The sequence below is a fragment of the Ovis aries genome, chromosome 22 (assembly GCF_016772045.2).
Source record: "Ovis aries strain OAR_USU_Benz2616 breed Rambouillet chromosome 22, ARS-UI_Ramb_v3.0, whole genome shotgun sequence".
NCBI lineage: Eukaryota > Metazoa > Chordata > Mammalia > Artiodactyla > Bovidae > Ovis > Ovis aries.
Window position 1 is genome coordinate 50,798,641 of NC_056075.1, and position 26,010 is coordinate 50,824,650.

General features: G+C 57.8%; 1 protein-coding gene across 9 annotated transcripts in view; it reads right to left on the bottom strand.

The window, feature by feature from the left end:
• CFAP46 (cilia and flagella associated protein 46) overlaps positions 1–26,010 on the bottom strand; it is a 94,861-nt gene that overhangs the window by 31,266 nt on the left and 37,585 nt on the right. For all 9 annotated transcript variants that reach the window (XR_006057636.2, XR_006057637.2, XM_060404870.1 and 6 more), the window contains 15 exons: positions 21,062–21,193; positions 20,574–20,736; positions 18,874–18,958; positions 15,483–15,621; positions 14,773–14,956; positions 11,449–11,638; positions 10,437–10,636; positions 9,019–9,186; positions 8,260–8,409; positions 5,125–5,273; positions 4,184–4,282; positions 3,198–3,330; positions 2,395–2,541; positions 746–946; positions 556–662 (listed from right to left, as the gene is read on the bottom strand). Coding sequence is in view for 7 of the 9 variants with exons in the window: in XM_060404870.1 (XP_060260853.1) it covers positions 556–662; positions 746–946; positions 2,395–2,541; positions 3,198–3,330; positions 4,184–4,282; positions 5,125–5,273; positions 8,260–8,409; positions 9,019–9,186; positions 10,437–10,636; positions 11,449–11,638; positions 14,773–14,956; positions 15,483–15,621; positions 18,874–18,958; positions 20,574–20,736; positions 21,062–21,193 (2,247 nt within the window). In the remaining 2 variants the exon portion in view is untranslated. The remainder of the gene's footprint in view (positions 1–555; positions 663–745; positions 947–2,394; positions 2,542–3,197; positions 3,331–4,183; positions 4,283–5,124; positions 5,274–8,259; positions 8,410–9,018; positions 9,187–10,436; positions 10,637–11,448; positions 11,639–14,772; positions 14,957–15,482; positions 15,622–18,873; positions 18,959–20,573; positions 20,737–21,061; positions 21,194–26,010) is intronic.

Genomic DNA, 26,010 nt, shown 5'->3' on the forward strand with positions numbered 1-26,010 from the left:
AGGCCCAGGCAGGTGGAGCTGGGACCACGGGAGGCCGCTTTCCAGAAGACCAGTGGCCAGCCAGGACGACAGCCGAGGGGCGGGCTGCTCGTCTGGGTGCCCACGTTCCTGCCTGGAGGCTGTCCTGCGGCCTCCCGCCCCTCGGCGTCTGCAGAGAGCTCGACGCTATGTCCGTGGACCGGACGCTCGGGCCGAAGACTGGAGGGGAGAGCGGCGGGCAGACCGACAGACCCCAGGAGGAAGCTGACCACCTGGGGTGCCCCAACCGACTGTGGGGAGAGGAGCGGCTGGACCTTCCCCAGCCTTAGAGGCTTCCTGGACGTTGAGCCACCTCTGAGGAGCTGAGAGACCAGGGACAAACAAGCCACCAGCCTGCCCGGTCCTAAGAGAGAGGCTGGCTGCCAAGGAAGGGATACGGGAGGCGGCTGCAGACACAGGGCCTTGTCCTGAGAGTCTCTGAACTTCACAGGCTCGAAACATGACTTAGAGTTAATAGTGGAAAGAAGTATACCACAACTTTCATGGTGATTCACCTTCTTCCTCACAGAAAGCTACCTGGCTTCCAGGTCTGTGGTCAGGAATTCCAATATGGGCATTCGGTTTGGTCTCTCCTTCTTGAGCGCGTTGAAGGTGTTTATGAGTTTCTGGAACAGCTTGCAGACCTGGGGCAGGCCCAGCGGAGTCACCGTGGCCCTGCCACCCCCCCACCTGCAGGCGCCCCGCCCCGCACGCAGCAGCCCCTCACCAGGGTCTCTCTCCTCTCGCCTTCTGCGGACAGCAGCGTGTCCGCCAGGGTCAGGGTAGACTGGTACCAGAACTCCTCGCTGCCTCCCAGGCGCTGGGCCTGCTCCACCATCCGCTGAGCCTGCCCGTGCTTCTTCTCCTTGTTGGCGAGCTGTGCCAGCAAGTGCAGGCATCTGGCCTGTGTGAGAGGGTCGCCCAGCTCCTGCAAAGGAGGCGCGTGGATGGGCGATGGAGTGGGGGAGAGGGCGAGAGAGACAGTGAAACGAGACGAGACAGAGAGAGACACGAGACAGAGAGAGACACATATAGAGACAGAGACACATATAGAGACAGAGACACATATAGAGACAGAGAGGCAGAACACGGAGGTGGGAGAGAGACGGAGCCGGAGAGAGGCAGAGGCGAGCGAAGGCGCCGTGCGGGTGCCTACCCGGGGATGAGCCTCCAGGACGGGGCCCCAGCGCTGAGCTCAATGCCTGTGCGTGCTAAGGCCCGCTCTGCAGAGTCTAAGCAGCCCCTCTGGCAGCAGGAGGGCTGGGGGGCCACCAGGGGGAGGTGCGGACAGTGCTTGGAGCACTCTTTCGTGGGTCTGAGGGAGGCTGACCGGGAAGGTCCCGGATGCTCAGGCGCAGGCCGGGGGACGGGGTCGCTGTGCCCGGGGCCATGGGAGCCGGCTCGCAGCCCCGCCTCCTCGACCTCCTGCACCCCCTCCAGGTACCCCCGCGCCCGTCCTGGCTGATCCCCTCCACCAGCCGCACGGCTGTCTCAGTCCCTCCCCTGGCCACGCGGTCCCCCTGGCCTGAGACACAGAGCTACAGGTGCTTCTCTCCCGAGGGCTCTGTTACAAAGCAAGGGACAACTCGAGCAGTTCTGCAGCCCTGCCTCACCTCCCAGGGAACAATCCTGAACGCCGCACGGAGACGGAGCTGCCTGTCGGGGGTCCCGGGAGCCACCCACGCTGCAGCCCAGCCGCCCCCTCAGAGAGGGAGGGACGCACAGGGTGGCTCCGCTCTGCACTGGGCCTTCCCAAGGCACCGTCCTCGTGGGCAAGGAGCCCAGGGAGAGGGTCTCAGTCTGGCTGGGGAGAGGAGGCAGGAGCCGACACAGGAGGGCCCTCCCGGGGGAGCGGCCGAGCTGCCTCACGAAAGCCAGCAGACAGCAGGGACCTGAGAGGCTGAGTGTCTGCACTGCAGTGAGCCTTTCCGAGAGGCCCTGGCGAAACCCAGGCTTCCAGGAGACCTCCAAGCGGCCAGACACCCGCAGGGCCCACACGCAGGAGCAGAACAGAGCTCCGGAGCAGGCTGGGTCCTTGGGACGCCATCTGCCTCTAAGAACAAACTGAAGCCCTCGGCCTCTCGAGGGCCCCATCGTCCACACGCACCGTGAGGGGCCCGCTCAGAAACACGCGCGGCCCTGCAGCCCAGGAGGAAGAGAGGCCGCAGCACAGCCCCGCCGCAGTTACAGAAAACGGGCCGTAATGAAGCCAGAGGAACAGACAGCACGCGTGGACAGACCACCACAGTCAGACGGAGGCTGCAGAACAGTCTCCAGCACAGAAGAGCCCTGCCTCCAGCGGAGCAGGGGCCTGGGGGGCTGCTTCTGGGGGAGGGGGCCCCACAGGTGCAGTGGGCCCGGCAGGTGCGGCCTCACCTGGAAGGCCAGATATGCCTCTGACAGCAGCAGCCGCGCAGGCTGGTACAGCTCCATCTCCAGCAGGACTTCGGCCTTGAGGGTCCACAGCAGCGGGAAGGATGTTCCGTCCAGGCCCTTGCCCGTCTCTTCGTTTACCTTCAGGATCTGTAAGACGCGCAGGCCCATGGGGGTCTCGTTGGTGCAGGGCGGGCGCCGTTGGCGCGGCTGCCCACTGGCCACGCACACCCGAGCCCAGTCCCTGCTCCGGGGCCCGTGGCCAGGCTGTCCTCTCGGGACACCCGTCCCTGCTCCCACCAGGCCACCAAGCAGGGCCGGGTGCAGGGGACTCTGCACATCCCGGGGTCCCAGCACCGCCCACCACAAAGCAAGCCCCAAGGACGGCACTGCCACCGTGACAAGTGACCTTGGAGCACACGTGGGGCGGTCATTTCCTTCATAGGCAAGCCCCTCGGGACAAGCCCACTGCGTGCGGCGGGGGCAGGGGCACTCAGGCCTCCCAGCTGCTCTGCGCCCACTGCGAGGGATCGCCCTTCCCTTCCCATTGGTGTGGGAGCTCCCACCCCCCACCAGCCACCCCCAGCCTGTCCTCTCTGAACCACAGCTCAGACCCTGCGGTCTCGTCTTCCCTGAGGGCTGGAGGGACAGGGACACGCCCCACCAGTCCCTGGATTTCCCAGGAGCCGGCACAAGGATCAGGAGGCCTCGGCCACTAGGATAGGTCCAAGCAGAGTGGCTGGCGCTGGGCCTGTCGCCGCCCCCACTGGGCCAGGGGCCAAGCAGCTTCCGCAGAGTGACGCTACCTTATCCTGCGCTACAAGGGGCTTCATCTCTGCCTGTGGGGCCGAAGCGGGGGGCTCAGTCAGTGTTGGCAGACTTTCTTCTAATAAAGGCTCCTTATTTTTCTCCTTTTTCAAGGCAATTTCTTTTCTGCAGCTAATATAAGTGAAACAAGCATTATGCCAAAGAAGAAATAAAACGGCCAGAGCACTGGAAAATGTTCAACTTCGGTAGTAATCGAAGAAATACAAGATAGAAAGCCACAAGAGGCAACTGTCCACTCACGTGTTTACACAGTTTGTTTCAAATTCCCCTCGTCTAGCAGCACAGATGACTTCTAGTTTTCCCCATGTGGCCCGTTCTCTCTCCCACACTGTAGGCTCATGAACCAGCTACTAATCTGACATCCCAACCTGGATGTTTAACACGAATCTCAGGCTTTCTCCAGCCAGAACTCCAGCCCATCCACAAGGCAGGCCCTCCTTCCCTGCTGGGCACCAACCGCGGAGCCCCGCCAGTTCCTGCCTCCTGGGGGCCCTACCTTCCCCGTGTGCCCGGGACACCACCTCCCTCAGCTCCGCCCCCCCGGACCCCTGCACCCGCCCCTCATCTACCACAGCCCTGTACGTGGACATGGGACGCAGGAGGGCCAGTGAGTAATGACCTGCTCCTGGGCCCAGGATGCCCCCAACATCCTGTGGTGGGAGATGGGTCCCGGGGCCCGAGGAGATGCAGCTGAGAACAGGGCCGGCATGGAGCCCAAGCAGAGGGCGGGGGGGCCAGTGCTGCAGCAGGGGGGCCTGTGCCACATGGGGGGCCCAGGAGAGGGGCACCACAGCAGGGGGCCCTGCCACAGCGGGGGAGGGGGCCCACACCACAGTGGGGGGCATACAATGGGGTGTCAGAGCAGGGGGCCCTGCCGCAGTGGGGGGCACACACTGGGGGGTGTCAGAGCAGGGGGCCCTGCCGCAGTGGGGAAGGGGGGTCTGCACCAGCCACCGCGTCTCACCTGGCCTGCTCCACGTCGCAGATGTAGGCCTGCCCCACCACCTCCTCATGGTACGTGGCTGCCTCCCTCAACCTCAACTCGGAACAAGCCAGGGCAAGTCTGGGGATGAGAGGAGCGTCAGGCCTGAGTCAGGCTGCCCTGGGCTCAGGAGGCTCGACACAGATTGGCAAACGGAAAAAGAACAGGTAATTTGAGGATGTTTTCAACAATCTTTAAAGCTAAGCCTAGTTCCCAGGGGAAAACAAGAGATGCCGCCATCAGATTTCTCAACACGTTCACAGTCTCGGGGTCTCGGGGTCTCCTCCAGAGGTGGAGACAAAGCTGGCGGGGCTCTGACCCCATCACAACCTCAAGCCAACGAGCTGTGCTCTGCCTTCTGTGTGAAACACTCTTACTTTGAAATAATTTGAAGCTTCCAGAAAAGTTACACAAACTCTACAAAGAGTTACTGAGCATCTTTCATTGTCTAGGTTCTCTATCTACATATACAATAATATAAAAATTATACTAATATATATATAAATTACTTTATATATAAATTTTATATATAGCTTAGGAGTGTGTGTAAATATATAAAATTATGTGTGTGTAATTACATAAAATTTTTATATGTATGTAATTCTTTTCCTGACCTGTTTGAGAGTAGGTTGAGGACGCAATACTCCTTTACTCTGCTTATCCTACTTCACCGTGTATTTCCTTGAAATAATGATACTCTCTTAAAAACCAGGTAGAAATTTAAAAATTAAAAATATTTTTATGTTTAAGTATTTTGATGTATTTGGCTTTACAAATCTTAGAGACTTTATTGTTTATATAAATAGTCAACCACAGAATTAATGTTTTAAGATCTGATTTGTCTCTATATTGCTTTGGGCAAATTTCCGCTTTAGCCATGTATACGTCTCCCAGCTTCCCTGAAATACAGCAGGGGCACCCACCGGAGGTGGTAGAGATCCTTGAGGCTCTTGCTTTCAACCACGGAGGCTGCGATGAGCGCCCCCAGCTGCAGGGCCGGGACTGCCAGCTCGTGAAGGGACATCTTCTGCAGGGCCTCCACCAAGCGGTCCAGATAGTACAGACTGTGCGTCTGCGTCAAAACACAGCAAACACGCGGGGTCACACACAGGGTGCGGAGCACTAGGCCCCGCCTCATAGGGCCTCCCCAGGACCTCTGTCCTTCGTGGGGCCACACGCGGGGTGCTGGACTCCCGAGTGCCGAGGGCGTCACGGACGTGCCCTCTGCCGCCTCTGCTCCACCGTCAGCTGCACCTCGTCATGCGCAATTTCCTAGACTTTTCAGCACAAGCACAAGATCCTCACGAGAAAAATCTACCTGCTTTCACTCAAATTAGAGTCTTTGTTTTGTTTCTTTATGTAGCCACCAACTGCTTTAAAATTAAGTATAGGCAGGGATGCACTAATACTTTTTATAATGTTGGACTAGGTTCGCTAAAGCAATTATTCTTCAGTGGAAAATTTAAAAACATGGATGAGCGATTTAAGAAATCCGCTTAAAGCACTGAGGAGTGAACAACTCGGAAAAAATGACTGGGCCACGGCGCGCAAGAAGGAGGGTGTTCAGATGCGTGAACCCAGCGTGTCAGGGCCGTGTGACCTGGGGCATCGGCTGACGAAGAGGCAGTGGAGAGCCTGCTCGGCACCTCTGACTTTCCTCTGTCGGGTGGAGTCGAGGGCCCACTGAAGGCTAATGCTCCGATCAGGTCCCCAAAGTCTGCGTCTGAGCCTTAAGGGCAATGAAGTACAAGCCCGGTCACATTCAACCCCAGTGGTGTTTGGTTGGCCTGGAAAGCACATGGCTTTTTGAGGGACCAATAACTGATAATTCCTGATGAGGCCGCTCAAGATAGGGGGTGGAGAGAGACAGAAATATTTATAGATTCAACAGACACTAGAAAGACAATAACAGGATATTAAGAACAACATTATACCAGTAAATCTTATATTTTATATTAACTGGAAACATGCTAGAAAAATACAACCCACCAAAATTACTACAAAAACAGAAATTTAAAAATCTAAAGGGTTCTGTAACTATTAAATAAAGTGGATCCATAATTTAATATCTTTCCAAGTAGATCTAGGCCCGGAAGTCTTCACCAGGGAATTCTTCCAAACATTTAAGGAAAAAATAACAGCTAATTTTATACAAATTCTTCTCAAGAAGAGCTTAACAAGGAACACTTTGGAACTGACTGAAAGGTCAGTGTGATGCTGGGAGAAACGCGGCACGTGCGTCTGGCCTTGCTCCTGGTCCATCACTGAGCACCTAGAACCCTCTCACCCCACCTGCCAACCACGTGGCAGGACAGCGAGACCCTCGGCCCTTCCCGATACCTGGGGAGGAGAGGGGCTGGTGGTCAAGTTAGGGACCAACGGCCCACGAGAGGACCAGTCGTGCCCTGTCCTGGAACCAACGTGATCCCGCTACGGGACAGGCTTGGAGAGCTTCTGGGCTGATGAGCACGTCCACCTGCCAGGAGGGAGGGGCCTGGTGGCCCCCAGCTCCTCGGGGACAGACACACTCCCGAGTGTGGGACCCTCCAGACCTGCCCTGCAGACCTCCTCGGGCTGTTTGTCTGTATCCATTACAACATCCTTTATAGCAGGCCAGCGTATCTGCTAAGTGAAGTTTCCCCAAGTCTGGGGGTCGTCACAGCAAATATCAAACCTGGGGAGGCCCCAGGACCCTGACTGGGGGCCACACTGACAGACACACAGCGGCCTGGGGACCCGATGCTCATGACGGGCGTCTGCCGGGGCAGGCCTCGAGGGAGGCCTGATCCCTGGGCCACACTGCCCCGGCGGTTAAGTGTCAGAGCCGAGTTCAGTGGGGTGGTCCCCTAGCTGGTGTCCACGGGGGCGCGGGGCGCTGGGCGCTGGCTGCTGTGTGGAGACCCAGGCGCCCGGGGTCAGAAGCACTGGGAGCAGAAAACAGCTTAGGGTCAGCGTAACTTCTCACCCCATCCTGACAAGCATGTAGTGAGAAGGGAAAACTGAACACCAACTTTTCTCATCAACATAGAGGCAAACACCCCAAACAAAACATTAGCCTGTCGAACCTGATGATAAATGAAATGAATAAAACCTCTCAACCAAGTTGAAGGAATGAAAGCGAAAAAAAATTACCATTTGAACAGATAGAGAAAAATATTTAGTGAGAATCTGTAGCTGTTTGTGGGGCTTCCCTTGTGGCTCAGCTGGTGAAGAGTCCGCCTGCCACGCGGGAGACCTGCATTCGATCCCTGGCTTGGGAAGACCCCCTGGAGAAGGGAAGGCCGCCCACTCCAGTGCTCTGGCCTGGAGAATTCCAGGGGCTGTATAGACCGTGGGTTTGCAAAGAGTCAGACACGGCTGAGCAACTTTCACTTTCATAGTTGTTTAAGCTTAAAACTCTTAGCAAATAGAAACAAAAGAACTCGCTTAACCAGTGAAGAGTGTCTATGAACACCCAACTGCATCGGTCACATGAGTCTTGCTAAGACCAGGAGGCCTCGCCACCGGTGGTGTTGAGCTGGAGGCAACTAGGCAAGCAAGGTGAGGCGAGGGAGCAGTGTGACGAGCCCAAGTCAGGGAAGACGTCCGCAGAGGAAGCGCAGACTGTGCATGCACACGTGAAATCCACAGAGACCACGGAGAAACGACCGAAATTATCTGGGAGACGAGACAGACACAGAGCAGAAGCCTTGTGCGCACAGAGGCACACGCCTGGGAGCCCAGCTGCTGGTGGAGGCAGGGAGGCCCCTCCCGGGCACCAGGGGGGAGTGCGGCCTGCAGACCCCTCGACAGCAGCCCAAGCTTTGAAGCCATACCTCCGGAGCTGTGGGGAAGACCCTCCCGCTGCTCGGAGCACTCAGCAGCATCAGACGCCCTGGGGCGCAGCTGGACCACAGGCACAGGGGCGTGGTCTGCCCAGGGAGCATGCGTGCGGCACAGGTGCCCGCAGAGGGGCCTGGGGAGGGCCTGGGGCCCGACACACTCTCTGGGCCCACAGCAAGTCCAGCAGGCAGGATGCGGGGACGCAGGCCTGGGGGACAGGCGCTGGGTCCACTCACCGGCTTCTGGATAGTTGACGAGTTGATGGTAAAGTCGCTCTGATCCTGTCTGAATACAGATATGACTTCTTCGGGGCAGGCATAGGAAGCCCACTCTTCGAGGCTTGAGGGCAAGTCTTCGAGGCATTTGCCAGGAGCAGGGCCCTGGAACTGCAAAGCAAGAAGCCAGGCTCTGCTTTCGGAGGTGGAGCTGGAGGCAGACACCCAGGGGGCCCCGTGGCAGTGGAGGTCGTGAGCCCCGGGCAGGCAGCCCCTCTGGGGATGGGTGTGTGGTGGGGCTCCCTGGAGACATCCAAGCCACAGATGACAGCTGACACCACTTCCCACAGCCACTCGGAGCCTTGTGCCCTGGACACGCCTCCCCCCTCCCCCCCGACCAACACATCCCAGCTCAGCAGGGCTGCAGGAAGGAGGCAGGGTGTCTCCCGAGGGTCCAGCCCAGCAGGATGGCCAGGGTGGAGGCAGTCCCTCCAGCTGATGAAGTGACACGCACAGGGCCCCACGGGATGCAGAGAAAGGGCTGCCCTGCCCCGCACGGCCAGCGCTCCGGGAAAGCAGCTGATCACCAGGGCAAAGCCAGACCCGCCCGTGTCAGCCTCCTGACACTTGGGGCAGGGGCACTGAGGCCGCCCCACCTCCCAGGGCAGGAAAGCGGACAGACGAGCCAGGGTGCTCCTCGCCCTTCAAGGCCCAGCCTCTGGCCTAAGGACCTGCAGGGGCGGCTGGGATGCAGCCTGCCCGCTCGGAGGGTGCAGTCACCTGCTTCGGATCCCTCCCCTTGTCCTTGTCCCTCTCCTTGTCTCTGATCTTGTCCTTGTCTCTGTCTCTGCTTTTCTCCTTCTCTTTTTTAGGCAACAGCAAGTGTGAGCTTGCTACTCCTGAAATTCTACTTTCTGAAGAGGATTTTCCTGCTGTTGAGAAAGAAACCTGTGAAAAGAAATCCAAATTTGCCACGTTAATGTCTGACTGCGGCAGTGAAATTAAAAGATGCTTTCTCCTTGGAAGAAAAGCTATGACCAACTTAGACAGCATATTAAAAAGCAGAGACGTTACTTTGCTGACAAAGGTCCATCTAGTCAAAACTATGGTTTTTCCAGTAGTCATGTAAGGATGTGAGAGTTGGACCATAAAGAAAGCTGAGCACCGAAGAATTGATGCTTTTGAACTGTGGTGTTCAAGAAGACTATTGAGAGTCCCTTGGACAAGGAGATCCAATCAGTCCATCCTAAAGGAAGTCAGTCCTGAATATTCATTGGAAGGACTGATGCTAAAGCTGAAGCTTCAACACTTTGGCCACCTGATATGAAGAACTGACTCCTTGGAAAAGACTGAAGCTGGGAAAGATTGAAGGCAGGAGAAGGGGATGACACAGAATGAGATGGTTGGATGGCATCACCGACTCAATGGACTGAGCTTGAGCAAGCTCCGGGGTGGTGGAGGACGGTCTACGGGGCAGCACAGAGTCTGACGTGACTGAACAGCAGTGACAGACGCGGGCTTCCCTCCCGCCATGCAGATCTGAGAGCAGGCTGAGGACCCCACGGCTGGGCGCGGCCAGGCCACGGGCACTCAGCGGACTTCCTCCAGGACTCTGGGCCTGCAGATATGCGTGGCTGACCCTTAAGAAGGGTCTGTCAGTCCCATGAAATGAGTTAATGTCTTGAATGAAGGGCACACTCCAGTGACTTTTAATGGTTCTCCTAAAAGAACTGCAGCTGCACGGGGGGTAGGGGGCCTGGGGCATCTTGCAGACAAGGACGGCCTTCCTCGTCCTTCCTGATGCCAGATGCCCCGTTGTCCCCATCACATGGCTGGGGGCGGGGGGCGAACGTGCCCCAAGAAGAGAGGCCTGTCCTGCCAACACTGTCCTGCTGGGGGTCACAGCCCAGGGAGGTTCCTGAGAAGACGAGGCCACCAGAAGCTGCCCTGGGGGCCCTGTAGACAGGTGGTAGGAAGGCGGCTATGTGAAGGGATGCAGAGAAGGCTCTGGAAGCCCAGGGGCAATGCGGTGGGAAAGCAGGGGTTGGGGGTGGTTGGGCAAAGGCGCTGGCCTGAGTCTTGCAGAGGAGTAAGCCCCCTTGAGTCTCCAGAGCAGGGGGCAGGGGGCACTGTGGAGGAGGGGAGGGACGTGGTCCCAGGAGAGACCAAGACCCCTGGGAGCACGGCAGGGGCCTCACCTGCCAGATGCGGTGCAGGAAGGCGTAGGCCTGGAGGCAGTAGTCCTGGTGGCCAGCGCTGCCTGGGGACACCACCAAGGCCAGCAGCGTGTAGGCGCGGGCCAGTGTCTCCAGCTGCCGCACGCTCTGCAGCTCCTGCAGGGAGGGGGGCCCCGGGTCCCCGGGGCCCTCCACGGCCCCCAGAGTGGACACCTGCTCGTCTGGAAGACAGGGCACTGCTGGCATCCCCACTGGCTGGCCCAGGGCCCGCTGGCCCCCAGCCTGGGGCTGGTTCTCTTCCAGAGAGGGCAGCGCCCTCCTCCCAGGACTCAAGGTCGGCCTCAGGGACGGGCCTCCCAGGGCTCCCCAGCCTGCCTGCAGGGACACTGGCCACATCCCAGGCTGGGGTAGAGGTCTGGGCTCCGGGGTCTACTTGGAGCCCCCTACCCACCATGCTTCCCTCTAGCTGGCTGAGCTGGGCGTGGGGACACACCCAGAAGGGGCTCGACACCAAGCGGACGAGCCCTTGAGCCTCTAGCTGATGCAGACAGGAGGCGGCCCCTCTCCCATCCTGAACTCTGCAGGTCTAGGAAGCGGCCGCCTTGGGGCTGGGAATGCTGGTCAGCGGCCCTGGGGCCCTCTGCTGCTCGGGGCACCATCCTCCTGGGGGGGCGGGGGCCGGGGGCGGGGGCCGGGGGCGGGGGCCGGGGGCGGGGCCCACCCTCTAGTGATGGCGCTTGCGCTTGCCCCCGAGTGGGCACCCAGAGCAGCTGCTGAGCGGCCACCACCGCCTGACTGCCTCCCCGAAGCGAGCTCGGCTCAGTCCGTCAGCCGCCGCCCTCCCTCACCGTGCTGGGCTGGGCCTCCGGCGCACGGGCTCTAGTGGACGCGAGGATGGGCACCCAGCGAGCGCGGCAGGGCCCTGACCTGGGCAAGCCCGCAGGGAGCGTGCCCGGAAGGGGGATGTGGGGACGGCGGTGCCCAGGAGCCCCCAGCGGCGGGTGGCCCGCCCCCAGCCGGAGGCGCCCCTCACCTGCATCCTCCGCGCCCGCGGCCCCCACGCCGGCCGGCTCCGGGACGCGCCCCACGGGGTGCATCCTCAGCAGGATGTCGATCGCCCACTTGAGGTGGAAAACCACGTCTTCCAGAGGGAACTGCCTGTAGTACAGCCACTCGCTGAACTCCATGATGTAGTCCACCTTCTGCCACTGGCTCTCCGGTTTCTTCGGGATCCAACAGAAAAGGCTGGAACGCGCGGCAGCCGCGCGGCAACCGCAGAGCGCACCGCGGCCGTCGGGTTCCTCCCCCGCGGGCGTCGGGTTCCTCCCCCGCGAGAGCAGAGGGCCCCCACCAGGCTCGGCCAGACCGCCACGGGCGACCAGCAGCAGGGCGGAAGGCTGGCGAGTGTCCCCGGCCTCCGCGCCCCGTGGGCGCCCCACGGCCCACCGGCCAGGCCCCCGGCAGGCCCCACGTGCCCCTCCTGCCCGCCCCCGGGGCAACGGAGGCCTCAGCGGCTCCCTGCCGGCGCTCTGACCTCCGCGGGGGCTCCTCTAGCACGTGGCCCACGGGGCGCGGAGGGCAGGGGAGGTGCTGCACCCGAGGCCTGCCGGCTCAGACCCGACACTGCTGATCACTCACTGCCGCAGGATGGCAGGCGCTGCCCCCCGCCCCCGCCCCGAGGAGCCCGCCCATCCCCCACCTGCTGGGCCTCAGACTGGGCCCCACAACCCACGCCTAGGAGGACGTGTGGCCGGAGGGGCAGGAGTCTGAGGGCAGGGGCAGGCACCCGGGCCGGGGGAACACAAGGGCGGGATGGACCAGCTTAGGACACTGCCTGACACCGCCACCTGGTGGGCAGGCGGGCGGGCGGGTGGGTTGGGGCTGTGTTGCTGAACGGAGTATGCAAGCCCTGAGCATGTCCTCCCCCTCATTAGCAGGTGGGCAGACAGCGCGAGAGGGCGGCCTGGAAGCCAGGTGACACCTGACCATCAGCGCAGAGAAGGGCTCAGATGGGGCCTCAGAATGGCCGTGGTGGCCACTGGTGGCTTTGACAGGAGCTGTGCAAGGCAGGTGATGGGGGAAAGTGGCGTGGAAGGGAGAATGGTCATCGTTTCAACAGTGGAGCTGGGAAGACTGGGAGCCACAGACCAACAGACAGAGCAGGACCTCATGTCCCAGCGGACGCAAGACTGGACTCCAGATGGAGCCAGGGCTTAGCCATGAGAGCTGCAGGCACGGCAGCCTTGCGGCAAAGGCGGAAAGCTCCAGGCCGAGGGTGGCGGTTCGGTTTATCGGATACAAAGCTGAAGGCACAAGCTCCAGCAGCAGGAAAGATACATTAACTGGACTTCGTCACGATGATAAACGTTCGTGCTGCAAATGACAGCATCGAGAAGAAAGAAAGTAGCTGAAAAGACAACCTACGGACGACAGAAAGCGCTTACAAGTCATGTGTCTGATGAGGGGCTTGTATCCAAAACACACTAAGAATATCTACAGCCCAACAATAAGAAACGCGGGGCTGGAGGAAGCGCAGGCGGGAATCAAGGTTGCCGGGAGAAACATCAATGACCTCACATATGCCGATGACACCACCCTTACGGCAGAAAGTGAAGAGGAACTGAAGAGCCTCTTGATGAAAGTGAAAGAGGAGAGTGAAAAAATTAGCTTAATGCTCAACATTCAGAAGACTAAGATCATGGCATCTGGTCCCATCACTTCATGGCAAATAGATGGGGAAACAGTGGAAACAGTGCCTGACTTTATTTTGGCGGGCTCCAAAATCACTGCCAATGGTGACTGCAGCCATGAAATTAAAAGACGCTTACTCCTTGGAAGGAAACTTATGACCAACCTAAACAGCATATTAAAAAGCAGAGACATTACTTTGTCAACAAACATCGGTCTAGTCAAGGCTATGGTTTTTCCAGCGGTCATGTATGGATGTGCGAGTTGGACTGTGAAGAAAGCTGAGCACCAAACAACTGATGCTTTTGAACTGTGGTGTTGGAGAAGACTCTTGAGAGTCCCTTGGACTGCAAGGAGATCCAACCAGTCCATCCTATAGGAAATCACTCCTAGGTGTTCATTGGAAGGACTGATGGTAAAGCTGAAACTCCAATATCTTTGTCATGCAAAGAGCTGACTCATTTGAAAAGACCCTGATGCTGGGAAAGATTGAGGGCAGGAGGAGAAGGGGACAGCAGAGGATGAGATGGTTGGATGGCATCACCGACTCAATGGACATGAGTTTGAGTAAACTCCAGGAGTTGGTGATGGACAAGGAGGCCTGGTGTGCTGTGGTTCATGGGGTCGCAGAGTTGGACACGAACGACTGAGCGACTGAACTGAACTGAATAATAATAAGTGGACAGATGACCAAATTTAAAAATGTGCAAAGCCTCTGACATTTCTCCAAAGACATGCAGATGGCCAGCAAGGGCATGAAAGGATGCTTGCTACTAGTTGCTAGGGAAATACAAGTCATACCAGGATTCAAGTAGTTAGAGAGTCATCACGTGACCTGGCAGTCCGCTCCCAGGTATGTGCCCAAGAGAACAGAGCTGCACACGCATCTGTGCAAACCCCTGCACACGCATGTCACAGAGCCAGTCAGTGGGGGCAACACACAGGCCCGGGGCCACAACGTCCGTCCACAGGACGGAAGGCTGTCCAGCCGCTGGGAGCGAAGCCCTGATGTGTGCCTCCCCAGACGAGGCCCAGGGAGGGCGGTCGGATCCAGGGTACCTGCCGGCCTGCTCCCATCCTTGTGACCCTGGCTCCCTGGGGCTGGCGGGGAGGTGGGGAGGGACAGGGTGCCAACCGACCTGGGGGTTGGGGGTGCCGAAGTGTTCTGAAAAGGACTGAGACGGGGGCTGCACAGCCCTGCGAATTTATGAGAAGCTTGGCCAGCAGCGCCCACCTGGCCTTGGGAGCCCTGGCCTGGCTTCAGGAGGTGCAGGGGCGCCCATGGGCCCTTGTTGGGGAGCCAGGCCTCTGCTTGACCACAGGAGCCTGTGCTTAGACCCTTTCCTGGGGGACACCCCAACCTGAGAGTGCTCAAATCGGGGCGCCTGCCCTTCCCCAGATCTCCAAGTGCGTCGAGAGGAGCCTGTGTCTTAGCTTCTGGGGCTGTGGGCTGTCCCCAAGGACCCCAAACTCTGCAGATCCCTGTGTCCTCCCTGACCCGCTGGCCACCCCCCCACCTCCCCCTCACACCCGCAGCCTCGCTAGGACCACGTCCCTCGGGCAGGAGGACGGCGTCTCAGGCCTGGCTCTGCCCCCTGCCCCACTCTCCTCCCGAGGTACCAGGCGCCTCCCCAGCCCACGCGCGGGCCCCCAGCCGCGCCCCGCTGACCTGCAGGGCCTGGATGGCGTTGTGGTAACAGGTCAGCTCGCCGTGCACGCTCTTGGAGTTGAGGGCCAGGCGCTGCCACATGTGGGCCAGGTACTCCTCGCTCTGGTCCCTGAACTTCTGGATCTCCATCAGGAAGCTCTGGCCGAGCTTGGCCTTCACGATGACCATGTGTTTGAAGATCAGGCTGAAGAAACGTCAGGGAGAAATTAATGCCTGAACTGAGCGGTAAAAGCCGCAAACATGCAGAATGCAGCGGGATGGACGTGTTCGTCCATGTTCCCACTTACAAAGGGAAAACAAAACAGAAGCTGAGTCTCTTGGAAATAGTGTGTTGCACTGTGTCGTTAATTTATCATTTGTGTATGTTGGGTGTTAAATCCTTTCTCTTCTTGTGCTGAGTTCTTAGGAGGGAAATAAAACCACCAGAGGAAAGAGGAGAGTGAGGGCTGGGGAGGAGGCACCCTGGGGAGGGCTGTGGGGTGGACACCCTGGGGGCTGGGGAGGAGGCACCCTGGGGAGGGCTGTGGCCGGGAGGCACCCTGGGGGGCTTCGGTAGGGGAGGCACCCTGGGGGACTGTGGGGTGGGCACCCTGGGGAGGGCTGTGGGGTGGGCACCCTGGGGAGGGCTGTGGGGGGAGGCACCCTGGGGGGCTTTGGTGGGGGAGGCACCCTGGGGGACTGTGGGGGGCTCCCCGGGGCTGGGCACTCACAGGCGGTGCGCCGTCCGCGGCAGCACCTGCATGGCCTCGTCCAGCACCTTGAGGCCGCCCTCCCAGTCGCCCTGGTCAGCGTGGCTGTGGAAGAGCAGCCCGTAGAACGCGGCCCGCAGCGACAGGTCGTCCTCGGTCCCTGCGGTGGGAGGGGGCGCTCAGGGGGCCCTGGGAACACCAGGGTGCCGGGTGATGGTCCTGGGAGCGGGGCGCGAGCCGCTTGAGGAGACCCCACCCAGGCGTCCGCAGGACCAGGAGCCCCAGGAAGCGCTGGGGACACGGCCGCCAAGGCACCTGCCTCAGAGCCGGGCGGCCGGCAGGACCGCGTGTGCGTCCGGCCACCACGCGCTTGCAGTCTGACGGGCTTGCAGTCCGTGAGCCTCAGACACGCACAGGGCTGCCCTGCAGGGCCAGCCTCGGGGCAAATGCTTCAGTCCTCTTGGGGGCAATGGCTCAGGGGTCCTCACGGCGACCCCTGCCCTGCTGTCCCCCTCCCCACACAGCCTCATCTCCGCCAGGCGCCCCACTGCACCCTGCCTCTCCAGGCTTCCCCAGCCCTGCAGGCCCAGGGTGGAGGCCGGAACCCAGATCTCATGCACCACTCACTCCAAACAGCACGGCGCTGCCTGGGCCTCAGCCCCAGTCAGCCAGCCAGCCAGCCAGTCAGTTCAGTCACTCAGTCGTGTCCAACTCTTTGCGACCCCATGGAATGCAGCACGCCAGGCCTCCCTGTCCATCACCAACTCCCAGAGCTTCTTCAAACTCATGTCCATCGAGTAGGTGATGCCATCCAACCATCTCATCCTCTGTAGTCCCCTTCTCCTCCTGCCTTCAATCTTTCCCAGCATCGGGGTCTTTTCCAATGAGTCAGCCCTTCACATCAGGTGGCCAAAGTATTGGAGTTTCAGCTTCAACATCAGTCCTTCCAATGAACACCCAGGACTGATCTCCTTTAGGATGGACTGGTTGGATCTCCTTGCAGTCCAAGGGACTCTCAAGAGTCTTCTCTAACACCACAATTCAAAAACATCAATTCTTCCGTGCTCAGCTTTGTTTATAGTCCAACTCTTACATCCATACATGACCACTGGAAAAACCATAGCTTTACTAGACGGACCTTTGTGGGCAAAGTAATGTCTCTGCTTTTTAATATGCTGTCTAGGTTGGTCACGGAGAAGGCAATGGCACCCCACTCCAGTACTCTTGCCTGGAAAATCCCATGGACGAAGGAGGCTGGTGGGCTGCAGTCCATGGGGTCGCAGAGTCGGGCACGACTAAGCGACTTTACTTTCACTTTTCACTCTAATGCATTGGAGAAGGAAATGGCACCCCACTCCAGTGTTCTTGCCTGGAGAATCCCAGGGACGGGGGAGCCTGGTGGGCTGCTGTCTATGGGGTCGCACAGAGTCGGACACGACTGAAGCGACTTAGCAGCAGCAGCAGCAGCTAGGTTGGTCATAGCTTTTCTTCCAAAGAGCAAGCATCTTTTAATTTCATGACTGCAGTCACCATCTGCAGTGATTTTGGAGCCCCCCAAAATTAAGTCTGCCACTGTTTCCATTGTTTCCCCATCTATTTGCCATGAACTGATAGGACCGGATGCCATGATCTTAGTTTTCTGAATGTTGAGTTTTCAGCCAACTTTTTCACTCTCCTCTTTCACTTTCATCAAGAGGCTCTTTAGTTCTTCACTTTCTGCCATAAGGGTGGTGTCACCTGCATATGTGAGGTTATTGATATTTCTCCCGGCAATCTGGATTCCAGCTTGTGCTTCCTCCAGTCCAGCATTTCTCATGATGTACTCTGCATAGAAGTTAAATAAGCAGGGTGACAATATACAGCCTTGATGTACTCCTTTCCCAAGGTTGTACCAGTCTGTTACTCCATGTCCAGTTCTAATTAATGCTTCTTGACTTGCACACAGATTTCTCAGGAGGCAGGTCAGGTGGTCTGGTATTCCAATCTTTTTAAGAATCATCCACAGTTTGTTGTGATCCACACAGTCAAAGGCTTTGGTGTAGTCAATAAAGCAATAAAGCGGCCTCAACCCCACTGTCCATCAAAGCAGAGGCCCCACAGCTGGTCCCAGATGCTCAGGCTGTCCTGTTTTACATCAGTGACCATGTACCCCTCTTTCCTGTGTTTGAATCACTATAGCAAAGGGGTGAACATGCCCAGGATCCTGCCGGCACGTCATCCAGCTACCGGCTAAGAGGACAGCAGCAACTCCCACGCCCCAGGCCCTGAGCTCCCCTCCCCTCTGCCCCTCCCGTCAGTGCTGGGAAGGAATTCACAGGAGCAGCTGGATTTAGGCTCATGATCAGATAAGCTGGTCGACAGCTGACACGCAGGAACCATGTGGGTTCTCCTCACACCTCAGCCAGCACAACGTGGGGCCACACGCTTGAGCCATAGGGCTCCTCACAGTCAGGCTATTTTGTTACTGCAGCTCAGCATCTCCTAACCTGACCAGTGCAACTACCCAGGCATCACAGACAGCAATGTACCATTTAGCTGCCAAGCTGGGTGCAGATACCTTCCCAGTGTTCACTCTTTAACCTCCTGCATATCCCATTATTCTCTCGCCATTTAAATCCTCACGTGTCTGAAAGTGTGCCTTTTTGACCACTCTAAACTTTAGGAAGTAATCTTTCCTCACAACACTGCTTTGCTCAATTCCAGCTTCTCATTTTCCCTATAGTTTGAACTTTTACAGCTGCTAACACTGTAGCTATCTGATGCATATCTCAGCAATGGAGTACAGTGTAGCCGGGGCGCCAGGTGCGCCGGGGGTACAGGCTCCCCACAGCCCGGCTCCTCGCAGGTCCCGAGCGTCTGGGCTGCTGTCTGCATCTCCCCCGGCCGCACCAGCAAACAGTCCTAACTGCTGGGTCTAGAGCTCAGCTTAATAATTATATACAGGCACATTCTCGTTCACTATTTTAAATCAGAGTTTCTCTCTCACAGACTCTGCAGTGCCTGAGGGAGCGGCTGCTGCCCGAATCCACGTGCTCAGCCTTCCCAGTGTGCACCTCGGCCCCTGCGCTGACAAGGACGGGCTACTCTATGTCTTAGCAGATAGTCGTCTTATCTTAGAAATAAGTCACAGCGTATTTACTGTCTCAAGATCACTTTTCCCCGCAGAAATGTATCTCCACGTTTCTACGGCTATAGACGTGTGAGGTACCTGCCACAATAAGCCAGAGAGCAGCCCTCAGGGCTTGGTTTCCTTGTGAGCACAGCGGGGGTCCCTGGTTCTTTGCAGGGCCCGCTCCGTGCCCACCCTGCTCAGCGCTGGACTGGCACCACCTGTGCTCACAGCCGCGGCTGTGCCAGCTCCACAGAGGCTGCGGAAGCGTCTGAAGGCACGCGCACTTCCCGGCCCGCACACCTGGGAGGAAGCTCCCTTCCGTCATCCCTCCGCTTTGGAAGTCGGCCGTGGGCCACTGGTGCAGAAGCAGCGTTCCCCCTTTCTCCTGAAGTAAAAACAGATTAACGACACAGATGTCAAAGCTTCAATTTATTATCTCATCAGTTTGCTTTTCATTTGGCTCCATATCGAATTATGGAAATCACAGCTAAACCTCTGAAATACTAAGTCCCAAGAAGCGGAATCACATTTTGCTCCAGTTCAAGGTTCACTGACTTAGAACCAAAGCGCACACAGGCGCACACACACACGCACAGAGTAGCCCCTCAACATAGCTTATGGCTTTTAATGACACAAAGCATCTGAGGCAGCTTTACAGCTTTGAATCAACGGGATCAACAGCACATTAGGAAAACTTAACGGGACACGATAAAAGCAGGGCTCAGGGGAAGATCACTGCTGCAAATGCCAGCATTGAGAAAGAAGACAGACCTCAAGCCAACCATCTAACTTTACACCTTAAGGAATGTGGGGGAAAAAAGCTAAATCCAAAGGTGGGGGTGGTTATTAAATACAGAGCCCAGAAAATAACAGGAAAAACAACGCAAGGTCATCAAAGCGGACAGACCTCTAGCCAGATGGACAGAGAAAGAAAGAAGGCCCGAGGAACTAAAACCAGAAACGGAGGGGGCAGCAAGTCTCAGCCCTACAGTGACAGAAAGAGCTGCCGCATCCACAGCCCACCAATCGGTAGCAACTCTGTTCCAACAAACTAGGCAACGTAAAAGAAACAGAGAAATCCCTCCAAACACTCAAATCGCCCAAGCTGACTCAGGAAGAAACAAAAAATTTCAGCAAACTTTTAACAGCAAAGTCTGAATCAGTAATCAGAAACCTCGCAATAAAGAAAATTCTTCGACAAGACGGCTTCATGGGTGAATTCTACCAAACGTTTTGAAAAAGAACCACACTGACCCTTCTCAATTCTTCAAAAAACTGAAGAGAACGGAATAGCTCTTAACTCACTCTATGAGACCAGCATTACTTTGACAGGTGGTCCAGATAAAGACATCGCAAGAAAAGAAAATGATAGATGAATATCCTTTATGGATATAGAGGCAGAAATTCTCAACAAAACACGCTGCCGAATCGCAAACTGAATCCAAAAATTCGGTAAAACACTATCCACCATGACCACGGGAGCCGCATCCCAGGAACACGGGGTAGTCCCACATAAAGAAGGCATCCTATTAGCACAAGGGATAAAGGAGAAAGCCACACGGTCATCTCAGCTGGTGGAGCAAAGGCGCTTGTCTGACAAAATCCAAAAAAAGTTCATCACGTCTCCCAGAAACTAGGAGTAGGGGAAAGCCCTCAGCGCAATAGAGCTGTGAGAAAGTCGCCGCCCGCGAGGCGCGCAGTGCAGGCCACTGAAGCCGTCGCCTGGGCCACGCCCGCCCTCCCACCTGCCGACGGCAGCGGGGAGGCTGCGCCGCGGGGCCCCGGCCGCCTTCCCTCCCTCGGGGGCCTCCCTGGGCCCTGGGCGGCCCGCGCCCCCAGCCTGCCTCCTCCCCGCTCTCCTGCTGGAGCCGCCCGCCTGCCCCCCGGGCCTCAGCGATGCCACTCCCCGCGCCCCCGGGCGGCCGCCGTGCGCCGCGCCCTCGCGGCTCCGCGCCGCCCGCCTCTCCGCGCGAGCAGGCGGGACGCTGGCGCGCCGGCACCTGCTTCCGGGCCTCCGTCTTGTTGATGATGCTGATGAGCCTCTGGGTCGCGCTCTTGCACTTCTTCCGGCTGCCGGCGGAGGACAGCAGCGGGAGCCAGGCGTTCCAGAAGTGCCGGGCGGCCAGCATCACCAGGGCGCTGCTCCCCGCGATGCCTGCGAACCTGCGGGGAAGGCCTGGCCTCGACTGGCGCTGGGGGTGGGGGCCCAGGTCAGCTCCGCAGGGCCTGGGCGGGCTCCTCCCGGCAGTGGTGCTGTGACCACACACCACCCTCCGCTCCCGCTTTCTGGGGCCCATCCCAGTTCGGCCGTCCATGCTGCCCGGGACCCTGGGGGTGGCCTGGGGATCGCTGCTCGGGGCAGGAGATGACCCTGGCCACAGGGCCCTCGGGGAGGGGCGGACCCTGGGGACAGTCCCCGCGGAGCACCATTCGCCATGGTGCCAGCATCTCCACCCATGGCGACTGGCCCTCGAGAGCCGAGGCGCACCTGGCGCTCTCTATGAAGGCCTTGGCGGCCGCCAGGCGCAGCTGCTTCCGCCCCTTGAGGTTCTCCATGATGCTCCTGCCCTGGACGCAGGCCACCGAGCTCAGCATCTCCGCCAGCAGCTGAACCTCCACCCTGGAGACAGACAAGCGCCTCGGCTGGCAGGAGGCTCCACGGGGAGGAAGGTGCTGCAGCAGGGGAGGGCCCCAGGAGCCGCCTGGTGGGGGAGGGTGCTGGGGGCGTCCAGAGTTAGCCGTGAACCTCCCGGAACCAGAACCAACCTCTGAGTCATGAGACAGAGCCATGAGACAGAATCGCAATGTCTGAACGACTACTTTGTAGGATGTCTTGCAAGGCAATGTGAAAGGAAGGAGGCCCCGCCCCAGGCGAGGTCCCTGTCCCCAGTGCCCCGGAGCACGACTTGCTCAGCGGCCTTCGCTCTGCGCTGAGAACTAAGAGCCTACAGTTCAGACTCTGCAACGTCAGGCGCCAGCAGCGCTCTCCTCTCAGCGGCTCGGCACTCACAGGACGTGCATTCCTGCAGCTTGGCCTGGCGGCACCAGACTCACTCCACGAGAAAGGCACTGGTTCCTGGGGAGACCCACCTCCCCATGGCCGGGACACCCCGAAGCCAGGGACCTGAATGCAGGAGCCGCCAGCCGGCCACCCTGTCCATCAGGAGTCCAGGGGAGAAAGAGGCTGCTCCTCGGCCTGCAAGGATCAGGGTCTGCAGGGCCCGGTCAAGTCCACTCTAGGGATGAATGGCAAGCTGGCTCCGTCCCCCGGGAGGTGGGGGAGAGCCCGCCTGAGTGGGCCTTGGCGTCCTGGAGACCGGAAGACCAGGACAGGGTCCTTGGGGAGAGTCTGTCAAGGACAGTTGGGTGACCTGCCGCTGGAGGAGAATGTTGAAATCTACAGCTGTAATTGTGACTGTGTCTAATTCCTTGAGTTTTGAAGCTCTGCCGTTGAGTATATACACACTTAGGATTTTCCATTTTCTTGCTGATTGAACCTTTTCCCTGATCACACTTCCTACAGCCCCACCAGTGCTCTTATACCCGAGGCCAGCAGAGTCCATCTTCTGCCCCCTTAAACTATTCCTCCATGTCTTTGTATTTGGAGGGTCTCTCTTGAAAATGGCCTCCAGTTGGGTCTTGCTTTTTGTGTCCAGTGGGACAGCCTCTGCATTCTCCCTGGAGTGCTGGTCTGCTCTCTTAACCCCTTTGCTGACGTCGTCAGGTGCAGGCTTCCGCCGTGCTCTCTTCCTTTTGTCTCGTGTGTCCTGTTTCTTTCCTCCCCCTTTTGGGTTAATTGAATATTTTTTAGTTTCCAACTTTCTCTCTCCATTGGGTTTTCCATCGTAAGCCTTTGTTTTCTTCTGTTTGTAGTACTTGCCTAGTGATCACCTTCACGGATCACAGTCTGGTTAACTGACGTCACGTCACTGAACGGATGACAGGAGGCCGCTACACGCGCGTGTGTCTCAAGCCCACCCTCTGTGCAGCCACCGTCACACACTTTACTTCCACATCTCTCAGTGATCTCAGAGCACGATGTACGTTTGTTTTAAGACAGCGTGCGCCTTTTAAGGGCTTCCCAGGTGGTGCTGGTGGTAGAGAGCCTGCCTGCCAGTGCAGGAGGTGTGAGAGGTGCGGGGTTGGTCCCTGGGTCGGGAGGATCCCCTGGAGGAGGGCACGGCAACCCACCCCGGTCTTCTTGCCTGGAGAATCCCCATGGGCGGAGGAGCCTGGTGGGCTACAGTCCACGGGGTAAGAGAGACAGACACGACGGAGCGGCTGAGCACAGCACACAGTCCAGTTAAGGAACTGAAGGGGGAAGAGCTGTGCACACTCAGCCGCACGTCCGCCACTCAGGCGTTTGCCGCTGCTTCCCAAGCGGACTCTCCGTCAGGGACCACCCCGCTTCAGGCAGGACAGCCTCCCGAGCACATGCGCTGCGCGTTGGCTCTTCTGGGGATGGAGTCCCTCAGTTTTAATTAATCTAAAATGTCTTGATTTTGCCTTCATTTACTGAAGACTATTTTTGGTGGACATAGAGTTCTAGATCAACCAGGCTTTTTCTTTCTTACCACTTGCAATGGGCCGCATGGCTCCCGATGAGAACTTGGATCTCATCCGTGTGTGGGATGCGTCTGCTTCCCTTCAGGGTTTTCCTGTCGCCTCTGAGTGTGTAGTCCAGCGATTTGACTACAATAAATACAGGTGCGGTTTCCTTCATCTGTTGATCCTGCCCGGGGTTCACTGAAAATCCTGGATCTCTATGTTGATATCTTTAATTCAGTTTGAGACAATTTCCACCTTGCTCTCTGGCCTCTGACCTTCCAAGACCCCACCTGCACTTGGGCGGCTGCAGCCGCCTCCCCCAAAGGCGCTGCTCCTGTTCTTCGCGCCTTCCCTCCTGTGCCTCGGTTTCCATCGTCTTCTGGCCAGTGTCCGGGCCCTCCCAGTGACGGGTCCATGTCAGAGATCATACTCGCCACTTCTAGAATTCTCCCCAGTTTAGTTCCCACTTCTTTGTTGAAATTCCCTGCCTATACACTAATTTGTCTATGGAAATCCTTTCTTTCCTGTATTTACAATCATGGTTTTAAGCCCATTGTCTGCTGACTCCAATACCCGTGTCATGTCTGAGCCTGCTCTGCTTTTTCTCCTGGGCCACACGTTTTCATTTTCCCACGAGTCTAGCGACTTTTGCTGCTGTGCTGGGCAGTGGGGGTGGGGGCTGCATTGCTCAGAGCGTGGCTGAGAGCCTCCTTTAAAGGGAGACCGGGTTCCACTCCGGCAGCCAGTAGCCAGTGAATTTCCTTGTGGCTCATCCGTATCCGACTGAGATCTGGGTCGGGCTTTAGGGAACGTCTTCAGAGCCCTTACAGCCCTGCCCCTCAGGCCTGCTCTTCCTGATACGAGAGGTTCAGTGGACGCTCCTGGACTCCTGGGTCGGCACAGGAACGCCCTCATCTCCGCCACTTGCTTCTGCCAGGCATGCATCGCGCCTTCTCGCCCCAGGAGCCTCCTCCCACCTCGCGTCCTGTGGGGTCCAGCTGCCCCGGCAGCCCCCGGCTTTGATCTCCGGCCCCTCGACTCTTTCTCCTCTCGGGGGCTCCTCCGCCTCCCTGCCCCAGGCAGAGGCTGCATGTGCGGTTCACGTCTGAGGGTCTCTTCCTGCAGGAAGCGCTGCCTTGGGCCATCTGCTGGCCAGTGTCTGGAAACAGACGCTTCCTGTATTTTATCAAGTTTTACAATTTTGTTTTAATAGCACAAGCATCGGAGAAGGCGATGGCACCCCACTCCAGTACTCTCGCCTGGAAAATCCCATGGACAGAGGAGCCTGGTGGGCTGCGGTCCATGGGGTCGCGAAGAGTCGGACATGACTGAGCGACTTCCCTTTCACTTTTCACTTTCATGCATTGGAGAAGGAAACGGCAACCCACTCCAGTGTTCTTGCCTGGAGAGTCCCAGGGACGGGGGAGCCTGGTGGGCTGCCATCTGTGGGATCGCACAGAGTCGGACACGACTGAGCGACTCGGCAGCAGCAGCACAATCGTATGAGTGTCATGGCTAGAACTGCAGAAAAAGTGACTCAAATCCAGATATAAAGACCCAGCAGTGATGATGAGCATGTTAACTAAAAATGCTAAACCAAGTAGGAAGGTGACCTCTGTTGGTCTACTTTAGGGATCGGCGCGAAGTTTATATCTTACATTGATAGCATAAACATGAAACGGATTCTGGTAATTGCAGACTTGCCCTGGAGGAGGGCGTGGCAACGCGCTCCAGCACTCTTGCCTGGAGAGTCCCGTCGACAGAGGAGCCTGGCGGGCTGCCGTCCGCGGGGTCGCAAAGAGCGCAGCCACGTGAGCTGCACTGTGTCACGCGTCCACGCGAGAATGCTAGGTGACTAGTAACAGCACTATTTTTCACCAAGATCTGAAACCTATTTGCACTATTGTTGTGAAATGCTATCATAAAACTTACTCTGTGACCAATTCCACAGTTTATATAACTTGCAAAATAGAAAAAACAATAGCATAAACATTTGAAATGTGTAAATGCATGTGTGTGTGTATAAATATATATATTTTTAAGGTGACTCATTTGCAGGACATGAGGGCTGAAGCTGACTGGGGATCTTGCTGACTAGGGCCAGGGGCAGGGCTTTGAGCGGCCAGCAGGGCCGTATGAAGTGCGGCACGCCCTTTAGAGACCGCTGGCCTCCGCCTCTCCAGCCTCTCAGCGCCCAGCTCCAGGCCTGCACACAGCCGGTGCGCAGTGTGGGTGGGAGAGGGGCTAGCCGATGGTCACGCCCCGGGAGGGTGGCCCCACTGGGTGCAGTGACACCGACCGCCACGAGAGGACAGCAGTAGTCTACAAATGAGTTCTCAAAGGTCACGTGAAAACCAAGCTTCCAGTCTCATAGGACCTGCCCTTTATTGCCACATTAAACATCTATATTTAGAGCCTAGTTTATTAGGCCAGGAGTTGCTGTTTTAAAATAAAACTCGATTTAAGGATCACTGGTGAAACAAAGGTGGACGGGCGCCCCCCACTCTGGGCCTTGGGAAGCTCTGCTGTGCCTGCCGCAAGCAGTGACGTCAGCCTCATCAATCACCAAAGACACCGCAGCGCAGACTTTTCGCAGCTGTTTCTTTCTTTCAAAATTAGCTTCTGAGTTTTTATCAAGGTGGCACCTACTATGTGGTTAAGAACGCTCCACCCAGCTCCCAGTCTGCTCCCCAGGAAGAACTGACCCCAGTCTTCGGCTCTGTGTCCTAGTGGGTACATTTTTCTCTCCTAAAAGGGGCTTCCTTCTTGGTTTCCCAGTTATGAACTTCACACATAACCGACAGAAGTCTCACCATGGGGGACATGCAGCATGGCCTCCTCAGACCGTCCTTCTGCCCTTTGCCCGACTTATCAACACAACTGGCCCTG